General features: G+C 39.5%; 1 protein-coding gene across 2 annotated transcripts in view; it reads right to left on the bottom strand.

The window, feature by feature from the left end:
* Positions 1-24,687, bottom strand: part of MCAM (melanoma cell adhesion molecule) — a 172,360-nt gene that overhangs the window by 16,393 nt on the left and 131,280 nt on the right. For both annotated transcript variants that reach the window (XM_056542357.1, XM_056542358.1), the window contains 2 exons: positions 12,251-12,398; positions 9,404-9,439 (listed from right to left, as the gene is read on the bottom strand). In XM_056542357.1, coding sequence (XP_056398332.1) covers positions 9,404-9,439; positions 12,251-12,398 — 184 coding nt within the window. The remainder of the gene's footprint in view (positions 1-9,403; positions 9,440-12,250; positions 12,399-24,687) is intronic.

The raw sequence follows: 24,687 nt of genomic DNA, 5'->3' as shown, positions 1-24,687 counted from the left end.
CCAAAAAATTAATAAAACATTTTCTAAAAGTTTTATATATGCAAATGTGTGCCCTATATATGGAAAAATGTGCACCCTATATATGGAAAAATAAAAAGTTATAGGTGGTCAAAATAGGGCGATTTTAGATTACTGATTTTGTACAAAAAGTTTTAGATTTTTTTTAAGCAATACAAAAATATAACAGTATCTAGCCATGGGTATCATTTTAATTGTATTGACCCACAGAATAAAGAACATATGTCATTTTTACCGTAAATTGTACAGTGTGAAAACGAAACCCTCTAAAATGTGCAAAAGTGTAGTTTTCATTAAAATTTCCTCCCTAAAAATTTTTTTGGGGCGGTTTGGAGTACATTTTATGGAAAAATGAGAGGTTTCATTACGAAGTACAATTGGTCACACAAAAAACAAGCCCTTATATGGGTCTGTAGATGGAAATATTAAAGAGTTATGTATTTTAGAATGCGAGGAGGAAAAAACGAAAATGCAAAAATAAAATTGGCCTAGTCCTTAAGGTCAAAATGGGCTTGGTCCTTAATGGGTTAAAAGTTTACATCGCACCAGGTCTCAGCTGGGTTACAGCTGGATGAAGCGCACAGCAGGGCCCACCTCGCTCCCCAGCTGTCACTCACACTAATACAGTAAATTAGTCACATGGCCAGAGAGTGAAGAGTGCTGCTGTGTACTTCACGGGTTATAACTCAGGACTGAGACCTGTTATGATCTAAACTTTTGGCATGTCTGGACAGCATATGATGCTTTAAGGATACTTTAGGACTTAGTTATGCAAGCACATAATGGGCCATCTTTCACATGCATATACAGTAAAGGCAAGAGAATTTGACTATGGAGCTGTAGGCATTCTGTGTGCTACTGTATGGTCACTGTACAGTTTCCCATATTATGAATATTTTTTTTCCTAAAAGCACTGCTTTATAGGAGAATACCTCGATAGTATGAAATCCAATGAAAAATGACACCATTTTATAGATATGGAATTCAACAGAAAAACCTTGTGTTTAATGAAAGATATACTGTATCTGAATACAATATGGATATTCCAAAGTAGTAGAAGCGGCACTCCAAAGTAGCAAAAAAAGTGTCTTTATTCACCCATCAGAGTTACAGAGGTGCAACGTTTCAGCTTGAGAAAGGCCTCATTGTAAGGCTGAAAAGTTGCACCTCTGTAACTAATGGGTGAATAAAGACACATTTTTTTGCTACATTGGAGTGCCGCTTCTACTACTTTGGAATTTGCTGAATGCACGATTGAGTCAGGACCTGAGGAGCGGAGCACCCACCTTGGACTACAAGTCCTATTTACAGTGCTGGTTCTCTTACTTGCTTTATAGTTTGAATACAATATGGCATATGAGAATACAATAAAGGACATTTATCATTGGAGGTAGAGTTTTTTGCTTAGCTTGGTCACACTGATTGTTGCTGGTGCAGCTAAGCATAGATTCGTACCATTCATGAGGTGCGGAAGTAAAAAATTTTTGTGTAAATACTGTACGTGGAGTGATTTAGGAATTTCACTTTGCAGTGGTAACAAATTTAACAAATGCGATTTTCGGATAGAAAGTTGCAAAACCTTTGAAAACACTACAAATCTACACCAGCCCTGACCTGGCTTACAAAACTGCCTTTGGACAGCATTTTAGGAAAATGAATGCAAAGGAGAGGCAGAATCGTACAAAATGGTGTTCAGAAGAGATTTCTGAACTTTTGCCTACATTCGACACTATAATAAATAGGTCTCAGGTAAGCAAAACCAAAGTTAAAAAACAACCTTCACAACACACCTTCAAAAGATACACAATGATAACTGTCCCTCAATATTTATTGAAGCCTTTGGATATGGTATTTCTGAGTTGTAATATATCCTTTTTAAAACATCCATTGCTTTTTACCCCAACTCCTTTTGAATGTTCCTTATTTTAATGTTATATTTTCCATAATTCCAGGACTTATTCTGGAAATAATTTTTCCCTTTGTTATTGGGCAGTTGGCATCATGGTGAAGTTTTGCCTTCTTCTGGATCAACACAGTAGGGCTTTAACCCCTTAAGGACTCAGCCCATTTTGGCCTTAAGAACTCAGACAATTACATTTTTACGTTTTCATTTTTTCCTCCTCTCCTTCTAAAAATCATAACTCTTATATTTTCATCCACAGACTAGTATGAGGGCTTGTTTTTTGTGCGACCAGTTGTACTTTGTAATGACATCACTTATTATATCATAAAATGTATGGCGCAACCAAAAAACACTATTTTTGTGGGGAAATTAAAACGAAAAACGCAATTTTGCTAATTTTGGAAGGTTTTGTTTTCACACCGTACAATTTATAGTAAAAATGACATGTGTTCTTTATTCTGAGGGTCAATACGATTAAAATGATACCCATTATTACATACTTTTATATTATTGTTGCGCTTAAAAAAAATCACAAACTTTTTAACCAAATTAGTACGTTTATAATCCCTTTATTTTGATGACCTCTAACTTTTTTTTATTTTTCTGCATAAGCGGCGGTATGGGGCCTCATTTTTTGCGCCATGATCTGTACTTTTTTTGATACCACATTTGCATATAAAAAACTTTTAATTAATTTTTTATAATTTTTTTTTAATAAAATGTATTAAAAAAGTAGGAATTTTGGACTTTTTTTTTCATTCACGCCGTTTACCGTACGGGATCATTAACATTTTATTTTAATAGTTCGAACATTTACGCACGCGGCGATACCAAATATGTCTATAAAAATTTTTTTACGCTTTTTGGGGGTAAAATAGGAAAAAACGGACGTTTTACTTTTTTATTGGGGGAGGGGATTTTTCACTTTTTTTTTACTTTTACTTTTACATTTTTTTTACACTTGAATAGTCCCCATAGGGGACTATTCATAACAATACCATGATTGCTAATACTGATCTGTTCTATGTATAGGACATAGAACAGATCAGTATTATCGGTGATCTTCTGCTCTGGTCTGCTCGATCACAGACCAGAGCAGGAGACGCTGGGAGCCGGACGGAGGAAGGAGAGGGGACCTCCGTGCGGCGTTATGAATGATCGGATCCCCGCAGCAGCGCTGCGGGCGATCCGATCATTCATTCAAATCGCGCACTGCCGCAGATGCCGGGATCTGTATTGATCCCGGCACCTGAGGGGTTAATGGCGGACGCCAGCGAGATCGCGGGCGTCGGCCATTGCCGGCGGGTCCCTGGCTGCGATCAGCAGCCGGGATCAGCCGCGCATGACACGGGCATCGCTCCGATGCCCGCGGTTATGCACAGGACGTAAATGTACGTCCTGGTGCGTTAAGTACCACCTCACCAGGACGTACATTTACGTCCTGCGTCCTTAAGGGGTTAAGTTAAACTTTATGGAGTGTTGTCTTCTTTTCAACCTTTAAACTATTTAACTATGTAATTAGTATTAGTATTGTATTATACAGTTATAGTATCAGGATCTTTACTAGATTGAAGATATTTTCATATAGCAGTAAAAGTAATTGTAAAAAAAAAGTTAGAAGTTTTAAGTTATTTGTTCAACAATATTTACCCGTGTTTGTTGTCAGAGCCCTCTACAAGGACAAGATGTTACTATGAATGTATTGTTTTTGCATTTTTGCAGATAAAAGATAGATATGTTATCTAGGATTGTCTTGTGTTGCCAACATGAATAACAGTAGCACTATACCGTTAATTGAAATGATATAAAACAAAAGAAGCATACTCCTAAATGGCATATTGCTTTTAGACATCCAATATAAAGTAACAGAAGTGCTATAAAATTAATCTTTAATTAAAACTTCTTGAAGCCACCAGAAAAAGAGCGGTCCCAAAATTAAGTAGGAATAAAACACTCCCGACTTATACTAATGAGTGTACCTGCGTTGCTGAAGTCCCAGGAAGTATACACTTTCTAACTATCTGCTGAAGATTTATCATCTCTGTATAGCTACATCTATGTGCTACATGACAGGGCCCATGAAAACATAATCATCAGTTCGCCAAGGTGATTGGCAAATAGATCATTCATACAATAGTACAATGCTATATTCTATAGGTGCTTGCATATGTAATATCCTCTATGTGTATATACTGTCTTTAACAACAGCGTCCTCAGGGGAGACTAATACAGCATATGTCATGTGAATTAAAGATGCAAAGAAATTCTTCAATATGGGAAAACTAATCACATACTGTATGCTTGTAAGTAAGTATGGTTACTTTATATGTATGTTATCCATAGACACAAGTGTGTAATACACCAGTTATTGCAGATTATTCCATGTCTAAGGATATTATAATGCCATAGGCAAGCAAAAAGAACCCACTATTTATCCAGATAAGGTTGCATGCATAAGTAAAAACTAGAAATGAGCGAATTGAAGCTGACAAACCCGAATTCGTAACGAATTTCATGAAATTATTTGGTTTGCAATGAATGCGAATATAGCCGCGATTCTATCACACGAATCACTTCCTTAAACTCCATTTAATGCGGCCCAGGCTCCAGGGCATCTAAAATGGCGAATCCACATGTCAATACATAGGGCAAGGAATGCTGGGAAGGCGGGGAGTGAAGTAGGCGGGATGACCCTGAATCACATGCAGGATGCAGCATATCTGCAGCCAGCCACCCCTGTGATGTCACAGCCCTATATATTCGGCAGCCATTTTGCGGCTCGTCATATCATTCATTACACTGCATAGAGATAGGATGGACATCTCTGTTTGTGTTACACAGAAAAGCTCATTCCAGCAGCGTTTCACATCCTAGTCACATCAGCATTCTGGTGGAAAGAGCAGTGTTTTTTTTCACTGAAAAGGATTTTTACTGCAGCCGTAAACCTCCTTGTCACTTTCTTCAGCATTGTATTACAGAGAGGGGCAGAGAGCCGTGTGTTGCCTCATACATTTCAACAAACTGCCTCAACTTCATAAACCTTAGCAGAGGAGGCAGGAATAATTTTTAAGCGCAATTCTGTGTCTTTGTTGCACAACAAATCATCTGCTGGTTATACTAGTCTGTAGACCCAGCAGTCCATTCCTAATAGTCTTTGACTGAGTGCAATTTTGTGTTTAGTACACAGCTTTTTTGGGCTGCAGCACTGTTGTGTTCTGCTGGTGTTGTGCAAAAATAGTTTTTTTTTTTTTAAGCGTACTGTAACGCATTTTTCTGCCCTCATAAGTGCATACCACATAGGTAAATCTAAGCAGTGTACTATTTTGTACCTGGTAATCTGTCAAGGGCCTACATACTGTGAAAGGACAGACAAAAGTAATCATCGGCTGGTGTTCTAGACAAATAATGTTTTAAGCGTAGTGAAGCATATTGTACTTCCCTCATATACGCACTAAGTGTGTCACGCAAAGAAGTGCCAAGATGTCCACAGAGGAGTGGCAGAGGCCTAAATTCATCAGGCAGAGGTTGCAGCAGACTAGGGGCGCGTGGCAGCAGAAGTCGCCTCCCTTCAAGGGAGGTAGAATTTCTAGGATCAATGGTAAACACCAGTTTGGACATTCTAAGTCTTCCACCAAGAAGATTGAGAACAATTCATCAGGAAATTTGTTCAGTTCTGAACAAGAATCTTATTTCTTTAAGGAATATTGCTCGCATAAAAGGTCTGTTATCTGCCTCCATCCAGGCAATATTTCCAGCCCCACAGCATTACAGGGCCTTACAACACCTCAAAATTCACCATCTCAGGAATAGTCCTAAGCTATTCAGATTTGATATCTCTCATACCAGAGACAAAAGAATTACTTTGGTGGCGCCATCACATCGAATCCTGGAATGGGAAGGCCATTTTTCACTCCTTTCCAGATCTCTCAATAGAATTGGATGTGTGCCTTCTAGGCTGGGGCGCTCGCTGTGGACTCCTCTCCACTGGAGGGAAATGGTCCTCAGAAGAATAAAAATTACACATCAATTGTCTAGAACTCCTGGCTGGCTTTTTCGCACTCAAGAGCTTTGCGAAGGACAAATCGTATTGTTGTATACTTCTTCAGATGACCAATATTTCGGCTGTCCAATATGTCAACCGACTAAGAGGTACGAAATAAAAAATGTTAGCAGATATCACCAAGGAATTCTGGCATTTTTGTCTGGACAGAAACATTGTCCTAAAAGCGGAATATCTTCCAGGTCTTTCATATGCTGTAGCAGATTGGAATTCTCGCTTCCTCGTGGATGCCAGCGATTGGCGCTTAGACCCTTCAATTTTTTCTCGTCTCAATTCTCTTTAGGGTCCTCTATATTTAGACCTCCTGGTTTCTCATCTGAATCGTCATTTTCCACGATTATTCAGTTGGCGCCACGATCCAGAAGCATCAGGTGTAGACGCTCTCCTTTAAACTTGGCCTTCAGAAACCCTGTATGCCTTTTCTCTGTAGACCTTATTATTCTCAGTTGTTAATTTCCTATTGTAAGCCTCCTCTTCCTGTTTCTTCTTCCACCCTGGCTAGACAGATCAAACAAACTATGCAGCTTGCAGGCGTTGATACTTATCTTTTTGGTGCTCATTCCACCAGATGTGCTATGTCCACTAAAATCATTCAATCCGGAGGTTCTCTTTCAAATCTTTTGAAAGCTGCAAACTGGTCATCTGAATCTATTTTCAAAACTTTCTATTTCAGACCTTGTATACAGTGTATTTCTATGTCAGTAATTTAATTGTATGTATTTATATATATATATATATATATATATATATATATATATATATATATCTTAGACGTCTTGTGGTGATTTAGGCAATGGATAAGCCTTTCATTATCCATTAATTCATGTTTATTCTATACATTCCAGACAATGGTATCAGTGGTGCTAAAGGGGGACTGACCCACTGTTTACCTGCTGTTTACCGCACTAAACCCAATACACAGTGCAGTGCTCAAAATTTTTGCTCAAAACACACTAAAAGTTGTAATTTTTTTTGCAAAATAAGGCTTGTGCAAAAATGTTAATTTTTTTTTTACATGCAAGCCTTGACAAATTCCCCATTTGTCTCCACATTAACAGTTCAAATTATAGAAAATACTATCTGAAAAGACTCCTGTATACTTTTTATAACATGTTGTTCCAGAGCCCTGAGCTTAACAAGTTTAGAAATTTATATAAAAGTTGGGAGTGCTTATCTACAGACTCTTTGAATTGTTTTTATGTGCCCTAAAAACACACATGGCAAAGACGTTTATGAAGCAGACCACCTAGTTATGATTCCAAGGGCCATGTAACACACACAGTATGCATTAAAAGATATCATGGAAATAAATAGGAAATAATATGACTGGGAATAACAGTTTTGTTACCACAGTAACTTTATCAGCACACATTCTTGTTATCAGTGATCTCATAAAATTAACTGTAACTATAGCTGCATGTTGGGAAGGGACTCTGACTAGAGGCCCTATAATGTGGCTGTCATGCACTCTAAAGCAGTGTTTTAGTCTTAAAGAGAGTGTATCACCTAGATTTGTTTTTACTAATTAAGGCCAAACTTGTTATTACATTTATATTCTGATTGTAGTTTTTTCAATTCAATTTACATGGTGTCACCTGTACTCCTGTCTGTGACAATAAAAAGGGCATTGTTGTGAGGGAATCTTTACAGAACAGAAAATTTCAGCTTACTTTTAGGCTTAGTGGCCAGGTTATAAACTGAAGATTTCAGGATTATTTTAAAATGTAGATAATACAATGAAAAATTAGAAAAACATCAAAAATTCTTTAAGGGAATACTCCAGTGAAAAACTATTTTTTTAATCAACTGGTGCCAGAACATTAAACAGATTTGTAAATTACTTCTATTTAAAAAATGTAATCCTTCGAATACTTATCAGCTGCTGTATGCTGCACAAGAAGTTCTTCTCTGTTTAAATTTCTTTTCTGTCTGATCATAGTGTTCTCTGCTGACATCTCTGTCTCCCGAACTGTCAAGAACAGGAGGAAATCCCCATAGCAAACCAATCCTGCTCTTGACAGTCCTTGAGACAGACAGAGGTGTCAGACAGAGAACACTGTGGGCAGAAAGAAAAGAACAACTCAACTTCCTCTGGAATTTACAGCTGCTGATAAGTACTGGAAGGATTAAGATTTTTGAATAGAAGTGATTTACAAATCTGTTTAACGTTCTGGCACCAGTTGATTTAAAAAAATAAAAATAAATAAAAAAGGGTACCCCTTTAAAAATATAAATATCATAAACAATAGGCCATTTTTTGATGATACATTCCCTTTAGATCAGTGTTTCTCAAGCACGATCCTCAAGTATCCCCCAACATGTCATGTTTTCAGGATTTCTTAGCCTTTCACAGGTGATATAACTGTGGTGATGCCTGATTCATTGACCATAATTATATCACCTGTGAAAGACTAAGGAAATCCAGAAAACAGGACCTGTTGGGGGTGCTTTAGATTGCTTTTAAAATGTCATGTTTTTAGGATTTCATCAGTACTGCAAAGGTTATTGTCACTGCAATTGGTATAGGTTATTTCCAAGGTACGTGAGAACTAGAGTTGGAATTCCAACCATTATAATCGAACATGAAAGAGCACAAGAGGGACCTAAAATTATTTTGGCAAACAGATGTTTTGCCACGTTTTTAACTTCATTTGAAAAAGTTAGTTTAAAGAAGAATACACAATAAATATTATACAGCTGTAGACCTCAACGTTAGGTCCACCAAGATAACGGGTAGTGGGGTCCCTAGTCCCTTGCACTTCCATACCAGCTTTTCCACAGTAAGTAGAAATCTGTATGAAGTGGAGGCTGAGCATGATCATCATTTGAGCATTTCAGAGGACTGCAGGTCTCACTAAGCAAAAAACACTTAAAGTGGACCTGTCAGAATGTTTATAGGGTATACATTAAGGGTTTGTAGCCTGATTTTGTACATGCCTCTTATTCATTTAATGACCCCTCTACAAAAAGTGCACCTCTACAAAAAGCAACCTAGTGCAGGGCAGCACATTTGCAGTAAATTATTATTCTCCCGGCGTCACTAGAGAGCATACTGTTCTCCCCCTTCTTCAGAAGTGTTTTGCACTGACAGATCAAGGACGTCATGAGAAGAATACTGCCTCATTGCTCTGCGGCACTAGTGCAGAATTACTGGGGAGAACAACTAACTGTGTGACTAACTGGTAAACTCTAGCGGCTAAGTGGGCTCCAAAGCCTAATTTGCACATTGCCTACTATGTTAGCACACTGGAGGGGTCAATTAGCTAATGAGAGGTATGTACGGATTCGAGGTCACAAGTCCTATACAACCATGCCCTTACTTTATACCCTAAAAACATTCTGACAGGCCCATCATAATGACAACTTTGGCTCTGTTACATTTGTATTTTTTGTTTGTTTGGCAGATTGAACATTTAAAATACCTCTGTGGTCACCAGATACAGTTGTGGCTGCAGGTCCTTAGTAAACAAGAAAAAGAAAAAAGAATTTAGTATTTATTTTCTACTTATGTTAAAGGAATTTTCTGGCCTTACAAAATCTTTGTGTAAAGATTTAGGCTGGAATATAAATGAAAAAAAAAAACAAAGATTATGCTCACCTGCCCCAAATCGGTGCCTTTAGAGATGAGCGAATTTTTTGAAAAATTTGATTCGGCCGATTCGCCAAATTTAAAGAATCAAATTTGATTTGATCCAAATTAAATATTGGCAAATTTTTATTAGTAATGTATTTTAATATTGTGTTTAATAAAGTGTGTTTCACTTTTTTCTCTATTTTTAATTTTTTTAGGTAGTACTACTACTCCCAGCATGGAACAGACTGTTCCATGTTGGGAGCTGTAGTACCTGTACTAATAGACAGATCGCCCCTGGTGTCACTCCTGACACCCGATGCAATTGTCCTTTCTATTGCAGAGATGGAGCAGCTTTCTCCTGCGCTTGCATCACTGCACTATACTTCGGTTGGCCAGTGATGTGAATAGAATTCACATCACTTCTTTATATTTCCCGCATAGATCTGTGATTGGCCAGATGGTTCCAGACAAACACAGCTCTCTGCGGGAAATATGAATAATAGGTATATATATATATATATATATATATATATATATATATATATATATACACAGTACAGACCAAAAGTTTGGACACACCTTCTCATTCAGAGTTTTCTTTATTTCCATGACTATGATTCACACTATGTAGATTCACACTGAAGGCATCAAAACTATGAATTAACACAGGTGGAATTATATACATAACAGAAAAGTGTGAAAATATGTCATATTCTAGATTCTTCAAAGTAGCCACCTTTTGCTTTGATTACTGCTTTGCACACTCTTGGCATTCTCTTGTTGAAGTTCACAGCATGGGTGAGTCGCTATGTATTATTTCTTCTCTATCATGTTCATGCATGCATCTTCAGCTTGACCGCAAGTATCAAACCACCTACTTCTGCACTTATTTGCTGAGCACCTGCTGTGCCGGGTTCAGTACCTTGCTTTCGTATATACTTTTTATAATTTTTATGCCAGCCTGAGTCCTTACTAAAACATGTAAGGCCTGAAAATTCCTTTCACAAGCGCTTCAAAAGACAATTTATTGCATAGTGTTGATTCATGATAGCAATTCAATTTATGTATATATTATGTGGTTTACAAAATCCAAGTAAGCAGCCATTATATTTTTCCCATTTTGGGGTAAAATATTATACTTTAAAAGGTATCTGAGTTTTCAAAAAACTTTTGACATGTCCTAGGGAACATCCTCTTGGTGTTCAGACCTCAACCGATTGTCAAAACTAGTGAGGAGAAACATGCTGCTTCTTCCTGCTCTCTGTACACATGGAAAACTTTTTTTTTTTAAATCAACTGGTGCCAGAAAGTTAAACAGATTTGTAAATTACTTCTATTAAAAAAATCTTAATCCTTCGGGTACTTATTAGCTGCTGAATACTACAGAGGAAATTATTTTCTTTTTGTAACACAGTGCTCTCTGCTGACATCTCTGTCCATTTTAGGAACTTAAATGGACAGAGGTGTCAGCAGAGAGCACTCTGGTCATGATGTCAGCAGAGAGCTCTGTGTTTCAAAAAGAAAAGTATTTCCTCTGTAGTATTCAGCAGCTAATAAGTACTGAAAGGATTAAGATTTTTTTAATAGAAGTAATATACAAATCTGTTTAACTTTCTGGCACCAGTTGATAAAAAAAAAAAAAAAAAAAAGGCTTTCTACCGAAGTACCCCTTTAAATGCGGTTCCATAAACTATCATTATGAGGTTGTCTCTCTCACTTGGCACAGAGCACAGACTTCTCCTGGCTAATTCTAGCGATCAGTTGGGGTCTAAACACCCACACTCCAACCTATGAAAACTTTTGACATATCCCTAGGACGTGTATAAACTTTATTAAAAACTCAGTGACCCTTTAAGGCCTCTTTCAAACAGATGTTTTTTTTGTCATCAAGACGGTGACATCATATCCACATTTACTATGAAACCGTTTGGTTAAGTGTAAGGTTGCTACACCTTAGCTTGGTACTACTGCAATGTTACCTTGTCTCTTTATTGCCCTTCACGCAACTGTGTGGGTAACATACAAGGGGCACCACTGCGCTTGACATCTTTTATTTGCCTTAATGAGACTGGTTACATTTTATTTACTCTCACTTTTGTAGTAAAATAGAGAAAACACTTTGGGAGTGTGAGACAGCATTAGAGGGCTAGGCCTGAGGGGTCAGTTTGGTAGGGGCCACCATTTTTAGGGAGAGTGCTCAGAAACACCTTGTGCAAGCAAGGATAGGGGTCGACTGTAAGGTTGTTATAGGGACAGTTCATCACAATAGACACTTGACTGGTGGTATCAGGGGTCCCATTACTTAATTTTCAGAACTACTGGAACTAGGACACATCTATATAAAGATATGGGTGAGAGCTAACTATTTTTCCAGTCTTCTACTTGGAACATGATTCGAGGGTCTTTTTTTCTTTCTTTTTTTTTAGTCATTTAACCTGAACTGTATGTACTATTTGTATTTTGGCTTGTTTGGGTCTGACATATGTTTGTGTGTTTTTAGAGGTTCTGTTAAAGGCTAAGTTTGAATGTGCACACCCCTAGTGATTGAGATTGTACTGTATGTGAATATATTTAATGAAAACATAAATATCTAAAAAAAAAATGTTTACAAGGTTTACACAGAAAATACAGGACTGATAAATTATTGAAGATCACGAATGAAGGTGTAATAATGAGTAGAAATGATATGACTTACTTTCATGTAGTTGAATATATTCCATGCTGCTATTTAATTCATTATGAGCCTTGCACAAAAGTTGTTCATTCAGATGGTCTTCAGTCACCCGGAAGGTTAATTCACTCATAATTTCACTTTCAGAAACATTTATAATTTGACTTTCTACCTGTGGGATGATCACAGTTTTATATTTATAGAAGTAAAGGGAACATTATACAGACGTTTTAATATCTACTGTAATTATATACAAATACCCTATACTGATTTTACCTTTGGTTATTTACTTGAAATACAGAGAGGGTCTGCCATCATGATATTTATACTCACACTATATTCACAGAATATAGAGTCAATCCCAGTAGAACATCTTTGTGAAATGTTATTTCTTTTCCATTGCTATTGAAGGAATTAGGATGTAAACAACTGAAGTATTAAAGGAGACTATCATATATAAAAACACATCCCCTATCTCAAGGATAGGGGATAAGTTTTACATCACAGGGGGGCTGACCGCTAGAACCCCGTGCTGTACTGCATGGGACCTGGCTTTCCCAGGAACTGGGCAAGTCAACCCACACACGAAGCAGTGGCTAACACACCCCCTCCATGTATCTCTATGGGAGAGCCGAAAATAGCCTGTTTTACTCAGGTTTCCAGTCTTTGAACTCTCTCCAGCTCCACTATATCTTTCTTGTACACTGTTGCCCAGTACTGTACACAGTATTCTATGTGTGGTCGGACTAGTGATTTGTACAGTGGTAGAATTATTTTGTTGTAGTGAGCATCTATGCCCCTTTTGATGCACCCCATGATTTTATTAGCCTTGGCAGCAGGTGCCTGACACTGGTCACTACAGCTAAATTAACTGTTAACTAAAAAGTAATTTTCCATGTAAGTTGTTCCCAGTGTTTTACCATCTAAGGGTAAGGGTGTTCACACTGTGAAATCTCCACTCTCAGAATCCTGCGAGCAGAGATTCCATCTGGCGGCTGCCGCTGCAAATACTTTGGCGGTGGGACTGCGTGGCACTGAGCCGTCACCGTTGATGGCTATGCATTGTTCTTGGACTTCCACGCAAAGATTGAACATGTTCTTTCTTTGCGCAGGACAATTTCAGCGACGAATTGTCCGCCACTGAAATTCCTCAGTGTGAACAGGTCTCGCGGAAGACCCATTAAAACTGATGCAAATGTTCACAGCACTTAATTCCACACGGTCGTTATCAGGTTAAAGGAGTACTCCACAGGAAAATATATTTTTTTTAAAATCAACTGGTGTTGGAAAGTTAAACAGATTTGTAACTGTTAAACAGATTTGTAACTTAATGACTTCTATTTAAAAATCTTAATCCTTCCAGCATTTATCAGCTGCTATATGCTCCACAAGAAGTTCTTTTCTTTTTGAATTTCCTTTCTGTCAGAAGTGTGGTGGCCCAGTATGGGAGTTGTGTCCCCTGGGATCCCCCCTGCATCTGTTATGCTGTAACTGGAGATTTTCCTAGTTTTAATTACGGAAAATATGGAGAACTGAATAAGAACTGTCCAGAGTAGGAGAAAATCCCCATAGCAAACATATGCTGTTCTGGACAGTTTCCAAAAATGAATAGAGATGTCAGCAGAGAGCACTGTGCTCATGATGTCAGCAGAGAGCACTGTGTTCCAAATAGAAAATAATTTCCTTTGTAGTATTCAGCAGCTAAGAAGTACTGGAAAGATTACGATTTTTTAATAGAAGTAATTTACAAATCTGTTTACCTTTCTTGCACCGGTTGATTAAAAAATAAAAAAATGTTTTCCACCGGAGTATCCCTTTAACCCCTTAATGACTCGGTCCATTTGTTCCTTAACCCCTTAAGGACTCAGCCCATTTTGGCCTTAAGGACTCAGACAATTTAATTTTTACGTTTTCATTTTTTCCTCCTCGCCTTCTAAAAATCATAACTCTTTTATATTTTCATCCACAGACTAGTATGAGGGCTTGTTTTTTGCGCGACCAGTTGTCCTTTGTAATGACATAACTCATTATATCATAAAATGTATGGCGCAACCAAAAAACTTTATTTTTGTGGGGAAATTAAAACGAAAAATGCAATTTTGCTAATTTTGGAAGGTTTTGTTTTCACGCCGTACAATTTATGGTAAAAATGACATGTGTTCTTTATTCTGAGGGTCAATACGATTAAAATGATACCCATTATTATATACTTTTATATTATTGTTGCGCTTAAAAAAAATCACAAACTTTTTAACCAAATTAGTACGTTTATAATCCCTTTGTTTTGATGACCTCTAACTTTTTTATTTTTCCGTATAAGTGGCGGTATGGGGGCTAATTTTTTGCGCCATGATCTGTACTTTTTTTTGATACCACATTTGTATATAAAAAACTTTTAATATATTTTTTATAATTTTTTTTTTAATAAAATGTATTAAAAAAGTAGGAATTTTGGACTTTTTAAAAAAAATTTTCGTTCACGCCGTTCACCGTACGGGATCATTAACATTTTATTTTAATAGTTCGGACATTTACGCACGCGGCGATACCAAATATGTCTATAAAAAATGTTTTTTACGCTTTTTGGGGGTAAAATAGGAAAAAACGGACGTTATATTTTTTTATTGGGGGAAGGGGATTTTTCACTTTTTTTTACTTTTACTTTTAAATTTTTTTACATTTTTTTTACACTTGAATAGTCCCCATAGGGGACTATTCATAGCAATACCATGATTGCTAATACTGATCTGTTCTATGTATAGAACATAGAACAGATCAGTATTATCGGTCATCTCCTGCTGTGGTCTGCTCGATCACAGACCAGAGCAGGAGACGCCGGGAGCCGCACGGAGGAAGGAGAGGGGACCTCCGTGCGGCGTTATGAATGATCGGATCCCCGCAGCAGCGCTGCGGGCGATCCGATCGTTCATTTAAATCGCGAACTACCGCAGATGCCGGGATCTGTATTGATCCCGGCACCTGAGGGGTTAATGGCGGACGCTCGCGAGATCGCGGGCGTCGGCCATTGCCGGCGGGTCCCTGGCTGCGATCAGCAGCCGGGATCAGCCGCGCATGACACGGGCATCGCTCCGATGCCCGCGGTTATGCTTAGGACGTAATTGTACGTCCTGGTGCGTTAAGTACCACCTCACCAGGACGTACATTTACGTCCTGCGTCCTTAAGGGGTTAAGGACTCAGACAATTTTATTTTTACGTTTTTGTTTTTTCCTCCTCGCCTTCAAAAAATTGTAACTCTTATATTTTCATCCACTGACTAGTATGAGGGCTTGTTTTTTGTGTGTCCGTTGTAATGCCATGAGTCACTTTACCATAAAATGTATGGTGCAACCAAAAAATTTGTGTGGGGAAATTAAAAAGAAAACCACAATTTTGCAAATTTTGGAAGGTTTCATTTTCACACCGTACAATTTACGGTAAAAATGACGTGTTCTTTATTCTTTGGGTCAATTCAATTAAAATGATACCATGATAACATACTTTTCTATTACTGTTGCGCTTAAAAAAAATTGCAAACTGTTTAACCAAATTACAGTAACCCCCCGACCTACGATGGCCCCGACATATGATGAAATCGACATACAATGGCCTCTCAGAGGCCATCGCATGTCGATGTCAGCATCGACATACGATGCTTTTATATGTCGGGGCCATCGCATTAACTGCTATCTGACAGCACAAAATGCTTAAGCTGCTGTTGGATAGCAGTTTAAGCATACCGGACTGGTTCGCTCACCTATCCCCGCGGGTCAAGGTCCACTTCGGGATCCTCTGGCGTCTTCCGCATCTCCTCCAGGGTCCGGGCCTCGCTTTCCAGCGTCGTTATTACGTCACTACGCACGCCGTGCCGGCACAACAGCGTAATAACGTCACCAGAAAGCAAGGCCCGGACCCTGCAGAAGATGCGGAAGAAGACGGAGGATCCCGAAGAAGACGCCGGAGCAGCAGGACAGCATCGGGAGCCCCTGGGACAGCATCGAGAGCGGTGAGGATGTGGTCCGGAGCGGCGGGGACCGGTGAGTTTAACTTCCTATACTTTACATTGCACGGATCCCTCAACATACGATGGATTCGACAAACGATAGGTCGTTTGGAACGAATTACCATCGTATGTTGAGGGACCACTGTAGTACGTTTAAAATCCCCTTATTTTGAAGACCTATAACTTTTTCATTTTTCCGTATAAGCGGTGGTATGAGGGCTCATTTTTGCGCCGTAATCTGTACTTTTTATTGATTCCATATTTGCTTATATAAAATTTTTTATACATTTTTTATGAATTTTTTTGGAATAAAATGTTATAAAAAAGCAGCTATTTTGGATTTTGGCGATACCAAATATGTATATAAAACTTTTTTGTACACTTTTTGTGGGTGAAATGGGGAAAATGGAACAATTTACGTTTTTATTGGGGGAGGGGGTTTTTCAATATTTTTTACTTTTTCACTTTTTTTTTTTTACACTTTGATTGCTAATACTGTTCAGTGCTATGCATAGGACATAGCACCGATCAATATTATTGGTCATCTTCTGCTCTGGTCTGCTTGATCGCAGACCAGAGCAGAAGAGGCAGGTGGAGGCAGGTGAGGGGACCTCCGGCTGCCATGCTGGATGATCAGATCGCCCGCAGCGCTGCTGCATTTTAGTGATCTGTATTGATCACGGCATCTGAGGGGTTAATGGTGGACATCCGCGCGATCGCGGATGTCCGCCATTACCAACGGGTCCCTGGCTGCTATCAGCAGCCGGGACCTGCCGCGAGCATCACTCCGATGCTCGCAGTTATGTATATGACGTAAATGTACGTCCTGGTGCGTTAAGTACCAGCTCACCAGGACGTACATTTTACGTCCTGCATCATTAAGGGGTTAAGCGTTTTTCTCAGTTGATCAAACTTTGTCTTCCTAAAGTTTATTGTTCTTGTGGCTTCTCTGAGTTCCCTTATTGAAGGATAAGTTATAATGTATTATATTGTGATCACTATTTCCTAGGTGCCCCCTGGCCTGAACATTAGTTACTCTGTCGGGTCTATTGGTAAATATTAAGTCCAGTAGTGCGTCCCCTCTGGTTGGATCCTGCACAATTTGGGACAGAAAAGTGTCTTTAGATATAGTCAGAAACCTGTTTCCTTTATGAGATTAACAGGTCTCAGTCTCCCAGTTTATCTCGGGATAGAGTGCTTGCTCAGTGAGAAGCAGACTCCTCTCCATGATGTCAACTGATCTCAGTGTTGCCAGTTGTTCCTCTTGATCCAGTATCTAGGTTTCCAAATGAGCAACCTGCACACATCTCACACAGCAATATGCACCCTTGAACCGCTGTTCAAGAATTGAATACATTGAGCAAGGTGTACACCTGACTGCATTGTCAAACATGGAGGACATCTTGGCAATGGGGATAAGCTTAAATAACAAGCAAAAAACAACAGTAAATAATTTGATCTACACAAGTGGCTTTTCTCTAAACTCTAAGACTCACTTCCTTTGTTTCCTTTTAGGCTGGAATTCCACAGAGGTTTTTTTTTTTTTTGCAAAAATGCTGTAAAAAACGCCAATTTTCCCGCACAGCGTTTTTTCAGTGAAAAAACGCTGCGTCCAGATGTTAGCTGCAAGTCAATAGTAAACTGCAAAAATGTTGAGTGTGTGTTTTTCACATAATTTTTTTGAAATTTTTTAGGTAGTACTACAACTTCCAGTATGGAACACACTGTTCCATGATGGGAGTAGTAGTACCTGCACTAATAAATAGATCGCCTGTTGCCATCCATTTGTATAATTTATAGATGCGGTGGGCGGTCTTCTATGGTCCCCTGAACTGCCGTATATACACCTGTTCATATTTCCCGCAGAGATCTGAGATTGGCCAGATGGTTCCAGCCAATCACAGCTCTCTGTGGAAAATATGAATATGTGTATATATACGGCAGGGCAGGGGACCATAGGAGAGCGGCCGCATCTATACATTATACTGGAGGATCACAGCGGGTGTCAGGAGTGATACCCGCTGTGATGTGTTCTTAACTACCTGTACTACTACTCCCAACATGGAGCACACTCTGCTCCATGCTGGGACCTGTAGTACCTGCATTAATGGACAGATCGCAACAAGTGTCAGAAGTTAGGTGCAATCTGTCTATTAATGCAGGTACTACAGCTCCCAGCATGGAGCAGAGTGTGTTCCATGTTGGGAGTAGTAGTACTTGCAGTTAAAGGGGTGTTCCAGGAAAAAACTTTTTTATATATATCAACTGGCTCCAGAAAGTTAAACAGATTTGTAAATTACTTCAATTAAAAAATCTTAATCCTTTCAGTACTTATGAGCTTCTGAAGTTAAGGTTGCTCTTTTCTGTCTAAATCCTCTCTGATGACACCTGTCTCGGGAAACGCCCAGTTTAGAAGCAAATCCCCATAGCAAACCTCTTCTAAACTGGGCGTTTCCCGAGACAGGTGTCATCAGAGAGGATTTAGACAGAAAAGAACAACCTTAACTTCAGAAGCTCATAAGTACTGAAAGGATTAAGATTTTTTTAATGGAAGTAATTTACAAATCTGTTTAACTTTCTGGAGCCAGTTGATATATAAAAATAAGTTTTTTCCTGGATAACCCCTTTAAGGACACATCACAGCGGATGTCACTCCTGACACCCGCTGCGATCATCCTATCTATTGCAGAGATGGGGCGGCTGTATACAGTGCTCGCATCTCTGCTCTGTACTCCGTTCAGTGATATGAATAGAACATCGCTGATTCATATTTCCCTCACAGCTGTGATTGGCTGCAACCATCTAGCCAATCACCACTCTGGGTGGGAAATATGAATCAGCGATGTTCTATTCACATCACTGGCTGGAGTACAGAGCAGAGATGTGAGCGCTGTATACAGCCACTCCGCATCTCTGCTATATTATGGGCGATTGCAGTGGGTGTCACTAGTGATATGTCTATTAGTACAGGTACTACTACTCCAATCATGGAACAGTATGTTCCATGCTGGGAGTAGTAGTACTACCTAAAAAATATATATAAAAAAAAAGTTAAACACACACACTTTTTATTATTTATTAAAATTTCATTAGAAAATAAATACATTTAGTTAAATACATTTTTTACATCCCTACTGCATCCTTTTTTTTTTTTGGTACCCAACTATTTTTGCGCAAAAAACGCCAAAGGGGCCAAAAAAGGCAAATTCCACACAAAGGTAAAAACACAAGAAAAAACGCCAGAAAAAATGCCAAAACGAAGGGAAAAACAGTGGCAGTTTTTCTGGCAATTTTTCTGGCGTTTTTAAGGTCAAAGGTGCCTTTGGGCAACTGTTACCACAATACAACAGAATGCAACTGTTATGATACAAATGGTGCCTCTAATGAATGAAGAAAGCTTGATTGAGTTTAAATACAAAGACTATGCCTGTCAAGTTATTTGCTGTGCCATATCTTCAGCAGCTATATCCAATTCCCTTCTGAGCCGAAGCCCAGATGGGACTAAATCCCGATTCTAGGGACCCCCCTTAAAATGTAACTTTTATTTTATATTGTTAAAATTCTTTATGTGCCCTTGGTGCTCATATATACAATGATATTGTGATTAAAACTACATAGGGACCAAAACCAGAATTAGGTGGTTATTGTATCCACTCTTAGACACAGACAAATTGAGTTCAGTGCTCTTTATATTAGCCTCATACGTTACAATATACTCTCCCTATTAAAGAGGTATTCCAGGCAAAAACTTTTTTTTATATATCAACTGGCTCTGGAAAGTTAAACAGATTTGTAAACTAAGCAAAGTAGAGAAAGTAGTCAGCTCACCCGGCCACCGCACGGCAATGTAATCCTCCAAGGATATGAAGAAAGTAGGTAGATGCCAGCCATTAAGAAACGTCACCTTTATTGGAACCACGTAAAATCATCAACATGGAGAGACTTCAATAAGACAAACGTTTAAAATTCCAGGAATCAGCGCCAAGCATGACACGTTTCAGGTCATGTTACCTTTCATCAGATGCATCTAATGAAAGGTCACATGACCTGAAACGTGTCATGCTTGGCGCTGATTCCTGGAATTTTAAACGTTTGTCTTATTGAAGTCTCTCCATGTTGATGATTTTACGTGGTTCCAATAAAGGTGAAGTTTCTTAATTGCTGGCATCTACCTGCTTTCTTCAGATTTGTGAATTACTTCTATTAAAAAATCTTAATCCTTCCAATAGTTATTAGCTTCTGAAGTTTTCTGTCTAACTGCTCAATGATGATGTCACGTCCCGGGAGCTGTGCATGATGGGAGAATATCCCCATAGGAACTGCACAGCTCCTGGGACGTGACATAATCATTGAGCAGGTAGACAGAAAACAACAACTCAACTTCAGAAGCTAATAACTATTGGAAGGATTAAGATTTTTAATAGAAGTAATTTACAAATCTGTTTAACTTTTCGGAGCCAGTTGATATATTAAAAAAAAAAAAAAAAGTTTTGGACTGGAATACCCCTTTAACCTCTTCAGGACGCAGGGCATATGGATATGCCCTGCATTCTGAGCCCTTAAGGACGCAGGGCGTATCCATACACCCGTGGGAATTCTGGTCCCCACCACTAGCCGGTTGGGGACCGGAGCCGGATGCCTGCTGAAATTGTTCAGCAGGTATCCGGCATATCGCCCAGGGGGGTCATTATGCCCCACCATGTCGGCATAATTCAGTCCAGTTCAGTCCAGCGATCTGCTGCGATTCCGGGTCAATCGGGTCTCCAGTGACCCGGTGACCCGGAATTACTGGCTGATCGGGGCCGTCTCTGATGGCCCCGAACAGCCATAGCCAGCAGGGGTGAGGTGGCACTGGTGCCACCTCACGATCGCCCTGATTCCTCGGCCGGTTTACCGGCCGACCAATCAGGGCACCTGCTGCGGGTGTCACTCCCGCAACCCGCTCCGCCCCTCTTCCGGAGGACGTGAGCGGGTGCGGGAAGAAGACCCCGGCAGCTCGGGACCCCGATCCCCAACGTCCCTGTTGGGATCGGGGCCCCAGGAGCGGCAGCTAAAGTGCATGCTGGGAGTTGTAGTGGTGCATCTGCTGGTTGCATAACTACAACTCCCAGCATGCCCGTTGGCTGTCGGTGACTGCTGAGAGTTGTAGTTTTGCAACAGCTGAAGGCACACTGGTTGTGAAACTCAGAGTTTTTTTTTTACCTAACTCAGTGTTTCACGACCGGTGTGCCTCCAGCTGTTGCAAACTACAACTCCCAGCATGCACCGTATATGCTGGGAGTTGTAGTTTTGCAACAGCTGTGAAACACTGTGACAGCTGTGAAACACTGGTTGTGAAACACTGAGTAAGGTCACAAACTCAGTGATACATAACCAGTGTGCCTACAGCTGTTGCAAAACTAAAACTCTCAGCATGTACAGTCTGTCAGCGCATGCTGGGAGTTGTAGTTTTGCAACAGCTGGATGTTCCTCCCCCCCCCCTATGTGAATGTACAGGATACACTCACATGGGCGGAGGTTTACAGTAAGTATCCGGCTGCAAGTTTGAGCTGCGGCAAATTTTCTGCCGCAGCTCAAACTGCCAGCGAGAAACTACTGTGAACCCCCCGCCCGTGTGACTGTACCCTAAAAACACTACACTACACTACCACAAAATAAAATAAAAAGTAAAGAACACTGCATATACACATACCCCTACACAGCCCCCCTCCCCAATAAAAATGAAAAACGTCTGGTACGCCACTGTTTCCAAAACGGAGCCTCCAGCTGTTGCAAAACAACAACTCTCAGTATTGCCGGACAGCCGTTGACTGTCCAAGCATGCTGGGAGTTTTACAACAGCTGGAGGCACCCTGTTTGGGAATCACTGGCATAGAATACCCCTATGCCCACCCCTATGCAATCCCTAATTTAGGCCTCAAATGCACATGGCGCTCTCACTTTGGAGCCCTGCCGTATTTCAAGGCAACAGTTTAGGGTCACATATGGGGTATCGCCATACTCTGGAGAAAATGTGTTACAAATTTTGGGGGTATTTTCTGCTTTTACCCTTTTTAAAAATGTAAAATTTTTGGGAAAACAAGCATTTTAGGTAAAAATTTTTATTTTTTTTTACATATGCAAAAATCGTGAAACACCTGTGGGATGTAAAAGTTCACTTAACCCCTTGTTATGTTCACTGAGGGGTCTAGTTTCCAAAACAGTATGCCATGTGTTTTTTTTTGCTGTCCTGGCTTCCTAAATGCGACATGCGCCCCGAGCAAAATTTGGTCTCAAAAAGCCAAATATGACTCCTTCTCTTCTGAGCATTGTAGTTCGCCCGTAGTGCACTTCAGGCCAACTTATGGGGTACCTCCATGCTCAGAAGAGATGGGGTTACAAATTTTGGGGGGTATTTTCTGCTATTAACCCTTTGCAAAAATGTGAAATTTGGGGGGAAACACATTTTTGTGAAATTTTTTTATTTTTTTTTTTACATATGCAAAAGTCGTGAAACACCTGTGGGGTATTAAGGCTCACTTTATTCCTTGTTACGTTCCTCAAGGGGTCTAGTTTCCAAAATGGTATGCCATGTGTTTTTTTTTGCTGTTCTGGCACCATAGGGGCTTCTTAAATGCAACATGCCCCCCAAAAACCATTTTAAAAAAACGTACTCTCCAAAATCCCCTTGTCGCTCCTTCGCTTCTGAGCCCTCTACTGCGCCCGCCGAACACTTTACATAGACATATGAGGTGTGTCCTTACTCGAGAGAAATTGGGCTACAAATATAAGTATACATTTTCTCCTTTTACCCCTTGTAAAAATTCAAAAATTGGGTCTACAACAACATGCGAGTGTAAAAAATTAAGATTGTGAATTCTCTCCTTCACTTTGCTGCTATTCCTGTGAAACACCTAAAGGGTTAAAACGCTGACTGAATGTCATTTTGAATACTTTGGGGGAAGCAGTTTTTATAATGGGGTCATTTATGGGGTATTTCTAAGATGAAGACCCTTCAAATCCACTTCAAACCTGAACTGGTCCCTGAAAAATAGTGAGTTTGGAAATTTTGTGAAAAATTAGAAAATTGCTGCTGAACTTTGAAGCCCTCTGGTGTCTTCCAAAAGTAAAAACACGTCAATTTTATGATGCAAACATAAAGTGGACATATTGTATATGTGAATAAAAAAAATGTATTTGCAATATCCATTTTCCTTACAAGCAGAGAGCTTCAAAGTTAGAAAAATGCTAAATTTTCTAATTTTTCATCAAATTTTGGGATGTAAGTTACCACAAAATTTTACCCCTATGTTAAAGTAGAATATGTCACGAAAAAACAATCTCGGAATCAGAATGATAACTAAAAGCATTCCAGAGTTATTAATGTTTAAAGTGATAGTGGTCAGAATTGCAAAAAAGTCCGAGTTCTTAAGGTGAAAAAGGGCTAAGTCCTTAAGGGGTTAAGGTCTGTCCCTATGCTGTTAAAATTCCACACACGTGTACCCCCCGACGTTTTGTTGGAAGGAACCAGCTTTGTCAAGGGTCGGGGTAACACTAGCATGACAGGCTCCGTTGCTGCTTTATATAACCTCCGTTTCTGGGCATGGTTCAGTCCAGGATACCAATCAGTATTCACTTTCTGTAATTATGATATCCACAATATTTCCCCTGCTAGGTCTTATTGGTTCTTGCTATGTCAATCATTTATTAGATCTTGTTTCCTCACTGACGTAATCAATAACTCTCCTTTCCATTTGTCCGTGTCAATTATTTTCCTGGGTCACATGCCCGCGACGTCCTTGCGTGTCCCATGACGTATCTTCCTATTGGCTATTACAGCATCAATCACTTACTAGATCAAACTCTGATGCTAACGTCATCCAAGCTACTCCTTTCATTGGTCCATGTCTTTGTTTACATGGGTCACATGTGCACGCCATACCCACGTGTTCAGTGACGTTCCCTCCTGTTAGTGCATTCCCTTCATGTTGCGTCCGATCATGTGTCCAGAAATGACCTACGCGATCCGATCCATATATGAGACCATTTGCTATAGTAAGTATAGTTCTCACGTGATCAGTTTATGTCTCTGATGACGGGATTCCCCTTCTCCACATAGAGTATTTATTCCTCTAGTTTTCTTGTTATTATTTATATGTGTATATTAACGGGTTTCTTTTCTATCTTATTATTTAAATTAACTTTCACAGAGAAATATTAAATGCTTATTTGTTCATATAATATAAATCTGTTTCTTAATGGAAATGGACTATATAGCGTTTCAAACAATAATCCAGGTTCCCAAAGGTTTTTATTGAAGGGAAAAGCAGGAGGGATTTAAACTTATTGTTCTTCTCTGGATGTAATCCAATTATATTAGTCCCTCCCTCCCCCCTTTTTCCCCTTCTGCTCTCCCTTCTTTCCCCCTCCCCCTTTTACCCCCCCCCCCCCCCCTCTTTTTTCACCCCTCCATTTCCTTCC

Source organism: Hyla sarda, chromosome 10, assembly GCF_029499605.1.
Source record: "Hyla sarda isolate aHylSar1 chromosome 10, aHylSar1.hap1, whole genome shotgun sequence".
In the NCBI taxonomy this organism is placed as follows: Eukaryota; Metazoa; Chordata; class Amphibia; order Anura; family Hylidae; genus Hyla; species Hyla sarda.
The sequence above is the reverse complement of the archived record's forward strand: the minus strand, read 5'-3'. Positions and strand labels throughout refer to the sequence as shown.